The sequence below is a fragment of the Coregonus lavaretus genome (genome assembly GCF_964263955.1).
Source record: "Coregonus lavaretus genome assembly, chromosome: 23".
NCBI lineage: Eukaryota > Metazoa > Chordata > Actinopteri > Salmoniformes > Salmonidae > Coregonus > Coregonus lavaretus.
In genome coordinates, this window is record NC_140010.1 from 35,495,067 (window position 1) to 35,503,179 (window position 8,113).

At 43.8% G+C, this 8,113-nt stretch overlaps 1 protein-coding gene across 1 annotated transcript in view; it reads right to left on the reverse strand.

The window, feature by feature from the left end:
* Positions 1-8,113, reverse strand: part of LOC311099242 (serine/threonine-protein kinase N2-like) — a 59,133-nt gene extending 51,020 nt beyond the window's left edge. The window contains exon 1 of the mRNA XM_084139932.1: positions 7,809-8,113. Within this exon, the coding sequence (XP_083996058.1) occupies positions 7,809-7,829 (21 nt within the window). The 5' untranslated portion in view covers positions 7,830-8,113. The remainder of the gene's footprint in view (positions 1-7,808) is intronic.

The window sequence follows — 8,113 nt, forward strand, 5'->3', positions numbered from 1 at the left end:
TCCTGCTTAGCCTCTCGCTCTGTGAGGTCACAGGAGACGAGAATGGGACCTAATCTCACTCTGGTGAGAGAGTTGAGTCTTAAAATAAACGTTGGTTAAAAAAACTAAAATGCCAGCGGTCCAATGGCCTCCCCCGTTGAGCGACGTGTGTGGGAGTAGGAGGTGGTTTAGCAGTTGTGTACAGCTACATGTAAATGGCTTCTTGTAAGGTTAAGATTGGGAGTTTGTAACATCATTTTTTGTTTTTTTGCCTAGTTCGTTTCCCAACGCCGTGTACAGCTTTTAAGTACTGTTAAATCTTCAGTATATGGATAATGAAAGAATCTAATCCACTACTTCAGTGATGCAAGCAAGCACCATGTTTCAACCAACAGCCAATGGAATAACATTACATTTTTACATTTTAGTCATTTAGCAGACACTCTTATCCAGAGCGACTAGGGTTAAGTGCCTTGCTCAAGGGCACATAGACAGATCTTTCACCTAGTCGGCCTCATGATTAGAACCAGCGACCTGTCGGTTACTGGCACAACGCTCTTAACCACTAAGCTACCTGCCGCCCCACATAGCTCTTGTATTTGTGTCAAAGTAGCCTACATTTATTTTGCCTAATTGATATGCTCTTATTGACCCAGTCAAAGTAAAACAACCAGGCTTAGTGTGTGTTTGAGATTAGAGTGCACAGTAGTTCCCTGTTTTGGCTGGCTAGTGGCTAAACCTTCTCTATCTTAAACTCCACCCTCTCCTCCTATAAAGGTGCTTTACAGAGGAAATATGCAAAACTAAAGCAGGAAGCACCAGTGACTCGGTCAATAAAGAAGTAGTCAGATGATGCAGATGCTAAGCTACAGGACTGTTTTGCTAGCACAAACTGGAATATGTTTTCCGGGATTCTTCTGATGGTATTGAGGAGTACACCACATCAGTCACTGGCTTCATCAATAACTGCATCGATGACGTCATCCCCACAGTGACCGTACGTGCATACCCCAACCAGAAGCCATGGATTACAGGCAAGATCCGCACTGAGCTAAAGGGTAGAGCTGCCGCTTTCAAGGAGCGGGACTCTAACCCGGACGCTTATAAGAAATCCCGCTATGCCCTCCGATGAACTATCAAACAGGCTAAGCATCAATACAGGACTAAGACTGAATCGTACTACACCGGCTCCGACGCTCGTCGGATGTGGCAGGGCTTGCAAACTATTATAGACTACAAAGGGAAGCACAGCCGTGAGTTGCCCAGTGACACGAGCGTACCAGATGAGCTAAATTACTTCTATGCTCGCTTCGAGGCAAGCAACACTGAAGCATGCATGAGAGCATCAGCTGTTCCGGACGACTGTGTGATCACGCTCTCTGTAGACGATGTGAGTAAGACCTTTAAACAGGTCAACATTCACAGACGGATTACCAGGACATGTACTCCGAGCATGCACTGACCAACTGGCAAGTGTCTTCACTGACATTTTCAACCTGTCCCTGACTGAGTCTGTAATACCAACATGTTTCAAGCAGACCACCATAGTCCTTGTGCCCAAGAACACTAAGGTAACCTGCCTAAATGATTACCGACCCGTAGCACTCACGTCTGTAGCCATGAAGTACTTTGAAAGGCTGGTCATGGCTCACATCAACACCATTATCCCAGAAACCCTAGACCCACTCCAATTTGCATACCGCCTCAACAGAGCCACAGATGATGTAATCTCTATTGCACTCCACACTGCCCTTTCCCACCTGGACAAAAGGAACACCTACGTGAGAATGCTATTCATTGACTACAGCTCAGCGTTCAACACCATAGTGCCCTCAAAGCTCATCACTAAGCTAAGGACCCTGAGACTAAACACCTCCCTCTGCAACTGTATCCTGGACTTCCTGACTGGCTGCCCCTAGGTGGTAAGGGTAGGTAACAACACATCTGCCACGCTGATCCTCAACATGGGGGCCCCTCAGGGGTGCATGCTCAGTCCCCTCCTGTACGCCCTGTTCACCCATGACTGCATGGCCAGGAACGACTACAACACCATCATTAAGTTTGCCAACAACACAACAGTGGTAGGCCTGATCACCGACAACGATGAGACAGCCTATATGGAGGAGGTCAGAGACCTGACCGTGTGGTGCCAGGATAACAACCTCTCCCTCAACGTGATCAAGACAAAGAAGATGATTGTGGACTACAGGAAAAAGAAGAGGACTGAGCACGCCCTCATTCTCATTGATGGGGCTGTAGTGGAGCAGGTTGAGAGATTCAAGTTCCTTGGTGTCTACATCACCAACAAACTATAATGGTCTAAACACACCAAGACAGTCATGAAGAGGGCACGACAAAGCCTATTCCCCCTCAGGAGACTGAAAAGATTTGGCATGGGTCCTCAGATCCTCAAAATGTTCTACAGCTGCAACATCGAGAGCATCCTGACTAGTTGCATCACTGCCTGGTATGGCATCTGCTCGGCCTCCGACCGCAAGGCACTACAGAGGGTAGTGCGTACGGCCCAGTACATCACTGGGGCCAAGCTTCCTGCCATCCAGGACCTCTATACCAGGCGGTGTCAGAGGAAGGCCCTAAAAATGGTCAAAGACTCCTGCCACCCTAGTCATAGACTGTTCTCTCTGCTACCGCACGGCAAGCGGTACCGGAGCGCCAAGTCTACGTCTAAAAGGCTTCTTAACAGCTTCTACCCCCAAGCAATAAGACTCCTGAACAGCTAATCAAATGGCTACCCAAACTATTTGCATTGTGTCGTCGTCCCCCCCGCCGCTGCTACTCTCTGTTTATTATCTATGCATAGTCACTTTAACTCTACCTACATGTACATATTACCTCAATTACCTCGACTAACCTGTGCCCCCGCACATTGACTCTGTACCGGTATCCCCTGTATATAGCCTTGCTACTGTTATTTTACTGCTGCTCTTTAATTATTAGTTATTTTTAACGTATCTATTTTTTATTTAACACTTATTTTTCTTAAAACTGCATTGTTGGTTAAGCTGTTAAGTAAACATTTCACTGTAAGGTCTACACCTGTTGTATTCGGCGCATGTGATAAATACATTTGATTTGATAAAAGCTTGTGTCCTTAGTTTAGCCTATTTCTCATGCACCTACAATAATCTGTCACCTTAAAACTGCATGGAAACCAAAGCAAACATTAGGGATTCACTTTCACTATAAGCAGGCTAAATAGTCTTAAGCTCAAACTCAAACAAAAGCTAAATTCAATTTGAGGGACAATGGAAAAGTCGAAACCAAGACTATTTAGGAACATGGTACCAGCTTTTTTTTTTTTAAGCCTGACTTTCACCTTAAACACCAATTCAACCTTTACACAACCTAAACACAAATTATTACCCTAAACCGTCTTCAATACATTTGGTTTGGTAGCTGCATTTATACCAGAAATGGCACATAGGCTACATCAGGTCAACAACCTTACCTCCAGGCCAGACTAAAGCATTTAAAAGACTGCAGTGCTTGTAAATTATGGTTCATCACAAATACATAGATGACAGGTGTAATTACAACCCTGGTCAGTTTAGAGAGATTTGTATATTACTTTTTAGCCAGCAGTTCTGAAAGTAGCCAAAAGTGGTCCCCGAAAATTGTGTATGTTGTCACATGTACAGTGGGGAGAACAAGTATTTGATACACTGCCGATTTTGCAGGCTTTCCTACTTACAAAGCATGTAGAGGTCTGTCATTTTTATCATAGGTACACTTTTGTTTTTGTTTTAGACGAAATCTAAAACAAAAATCCAGAAAATCACATTGTATGATTTTTAAGTAATTAATTTGCATTTTATTGCATGACATAAGTATTTGATCACCTACCAACCAGTAAGAATTCCGGCTCTCACAGACCTGTTAGTTTTTCTTTAAGAAGCCCTCCTGTTCTCCACTCATTACCTGTATTAACTGTACCTGTTTGAACTTGTTACATGTATATAAGACACCTGTCCACACACTCAATCAAACAGACTCCAACCTCTCCACAATGGCCAAGACCAGAGAGCTGTGTAAGGACATCAGGGATAAAATTGTTTGCTTGGTGAGAAGGCAACAACTGTTGGTGCAATTATTAGAAAATGGAAGAAGTTCAAGATGACGGTCAATCACCCTCGGTCTGGGGCTCCATGCAAGATCTCACCTCGTGGGGCATCAATGATCATGAGGAAGGTGAGGGATCAGCCCAGAACTACACGGCAGGACCTGGTCAATGACCTGAAGAGAGCTGGGACCACAGTCTCAAAGAAAACCATTAGTAACACATTACGCCGTCATGGATTAAAATCCTGCAGCGCACGCAAGGTCCCCCTGCTCAAGCCAGCGCATGTCCAGGCCCGTCTGAAGTTTGCCAATGACCATCTGGATGATCCAGAGGAGGAATGGGAGTAGGTCATGTGGTCTGATGAGACAAAAATAGAGCTTTTTGGTCTAAACTCCACTCGCTGTGTTTGGAGGAAGAAGAAGGATGAGTACAACCCCAAGAACACCATCCCAACCGTGAAGGTGGAAACATCATTCTTTGGGGATGCTATTCTGCAAAGGGGACAGGACGACTGCACCGTATTGAGGGGAGGATGGATGGGGCCATGTATCGCGAGATCTTGGCCAACAACCTCCTTCCCTCAGTAAGAGCATTGAAGATGGGTCGTGGCTGGGTCTTCCATTTTCATAAGTATTCAGACCCTTTACTCAATACTTTGTTGAAGAACCTTTGGCAGTGATTACAGTCTCGAATCTTCTTGGGTATGATGCTACAAGCTTGGCACACCTGTGTTTGGGGAGTTTCTCCCATACTTCTTGGCTGTGTGCTTAGGGTCGTTGTCCTGTTGGAAGGTGAACCTTCGCCCTAGTCTGAGGTCCTGAGCGCTCTGGAGCAGGTTTTCATCAAGGATCTCTCTGTACTTTGCTCCGTTCATCTTTCCCTCAATCCTGACTAGCCTCCCAGTCCCTGCCGCTGAAAAACGTCCCCACAGCACGATGCTGCCACCACCATGCTTCACCGTAGGGATGGTGCCAGGTTTTCTCCAGATGTGACGCTTGGCATTCAGGCCAGAGAGCTCAATCTTGGTTTCATCAGACCAGAGAATCTTGTTTATCATGGTCTGAGAGTCCTTTAGGTGCTTTTTGGCAAACTCCAAGTGGGCTGTCATGTGCCTTTTACTGAGGAGTGCCGTCCGTCTGGCTACTCTACCATAAAGGCCTGATTGGTGGAGTGCTGCAGAGATGGTTGTCCTTCTGAAGGTTCTCTCATCTCCACAGAGGAACTATGGAGCTCTGTCAGAGTGACCATTGGGTTCTTGGTCACCTACCTGACCAAGGCCCTTCTCCCCTGATTGCTCAGTTTGGTTGTAGAAAGAGTATTGGTGGTTCCAAACTTCTTCCATTTAAGAATGATGGAGATCACTGTGTTCTTGGGGACCTTCAATGCAGCAGAATTGTTTTGGTACCCTTCCCCAGATATGTTCCTCAACACAATCTTGTCTCGGAGCTCTACAGACAATTCCGTCGACCTCATGGCTTGGTTTTTGCTCTGACATGCACTGTCAACTGTGGGACCTTATATAAACAAGTGTGTGCCTTTCCAAATCATGTCCAATCAATTGAATTTACCACAGGTTGACTCCAATTAGGTTGTAGAAACATCTCAAGGGTGATCACTGAGCTCAATTTCGAGTCTCATAGCAAAGCGTCTGAATATTTATGTAAATAAGTTATTTCTGTTTTTATTTTATTTTTTATAAATGTGCAAAAATGTCTAACAACCTGTTTTTGCTTTGTCATTATGGGGTATTTTGTGTAGATTGATGCGATTTTTATTAATTTTTTTAATCTATTTTAGAATAAGGCTGTAACGTAACAAAATGAATACTTTCCGAATGCACTGTATTTTGTTTATTGGCCGATAGCAGCATAATTAACTTGACAAATACAAGATAGCCTTCCACTCACTGTCCAAACAATGTCAGCCGTCACCTATCTAAGAATCACTGACAAACTGAAATGGTCCACCCACACCGACAGTGTGGCGAAGAAGCGCAACAGCGCCTCTTCAACCTCAGGAGGCTGACGAAATTTGTCTTGCCACCTAAAACCCTCACAAACTTTTACAGATGCACAATTGAGAGCATCCTGTCGGGCTGTATCACCGGCTGGTACAGCAACTGCACCGCCCGCAATCGCAGGGCTCTCCAGAGGGTGGTGCGGTCTGCCCAACGCATCACCGGGGGCAAACTACCTGCCCTCCAGGACACCTACAGCACCCGATGTTACAGGAAGGCCAAAAATATCATCAACAACAACAACCACCCGAGCCACTGCCTGTTCACCCCGCTATCATCCAGAAGGGGAGGTCAGTACAGGTGCATCAAAGCTGGGACCGAGAGACTAAAAAACAGCTTCTATCTCAAGGCCATCAGACTGTTAAATAGCATTCACTAGCACATTAGAAATCACTGGCCACTTTAATAATGTTTACATATATTGCATTACTCATCTCATGTGTATATACTGTAAATACTATTCTACTGTATCTTAGTCTATGCCTCTCTGACATTGCTCGTCCATATATGTATTTATATATTCTTAATTCTGTTGCTTTACTTAGATATGTGTGTATATTTTGTGAAATTTTTAGATATACTGCACTGTCGGAGCTAGAAACACAAGCATTTCGCTACACCAGCAATAACATCTGCTAAACACGTGTATGTGACCAATAAAATCTGATTTGAATACGAGAACCTTGTGAAATCATGTCTGCCAACAAACTAGTCTGCATTCATGGGTGCTGCTGGGTGGGTAAAAATAAGGTTCCAAACAGTGTACTACCTTCAATCTAATTATGGAAACTGCAAACAAAGGCAATATTTTCACAGGTTAATGTCCTCAAATGCAAAAGTTTGAGAGAGAGTGTGGTTATGTTTGGTAGCATACAAAGTTACTAAATTGCATGGTCAGCTGTGTAGCGGTGAAGCATCATTATGCTTCAAGGCTACATTGTTGTTTGATGGACATGTTTTATTTATTTCGATACAAAGTGGCAGACTTGACAGCTGACGTCATCCCAGTGACAGCAGTGGTGACCACAACCTTTCTTCTGAGTCATTTATTACAGTTCAGAGGTGAAAAATAGATGGAAACATGCACATTTCTAACTTGTTTTCAGACAGCCACCTATGAAGTTTCTAAATGTTGCATTGTATGATTAGCTACAAATTCAAGCATGTTTAAGGGAATGCTTATACTTGGAACAACTACTTTAAGTCTTGGCTCCAACCAAGTAAAACATGTTTATTTTAATAGACACCTTTGGGCTTTACCACGCGCCCACTTGACTCAAGTGTATCACTGTTTACAAAGGAGTTTAAAATGGACATTACTTTGACCGTCTCGGTTTAAAATGGATTATGAAATGGAAAATGTTCTTCCAATTAATTCTAAACCATTTTGTTTACCAAAACTTTCAAAAACATATGTTACCATCATAGTCTATTTTACATTTATTTTAGGACATTTAAATAATATACAGCAGATTAATTTAGTAGTTCAGATGCTGCGTTCTCAAGTGCACAATAACGCAAAACTGGATATTTTTTGATAATTGTTTTCCAGGCCTCAATCCATAATTCCCAGTCCTTCGGGAAAGGGTGAAGAAATCCCTCAGAAATGTATAAAACTCAAGATTTGAACCCACTGCGAATGTTCGATAGAATAGTTATTTAGTCTACTAAATTGGAAAGCGCGCATTACAACTTTACGCACTTATTATAACAGTTGTCAACTTTTCCTACCTGCACGGAATCGGCGGCCATCTTGGCTTTCGACTTTTGAATCAAACTCTACGGAGGGAGGGGAGGTGGAACTCCAAAAACAGCCTTGTTTTGAGTTTCCCTCTCGTGCGACAAAAATAACTTATTCGGTGACCAAACCATCGGTCATCTTGGAAATACTTGACTTTCCATTGCTTTCTTTGAGTCCTTGTGTCTTTTTTCGCTTAGGCCAAGGCACGAAAAGTTGTTCTATAGTCCACATAAGTAAAGCAGCACCATAAATCCGTCCCCCTGCTTTGGGAGAGCGCGGCGCTGGTTAGTGTGGA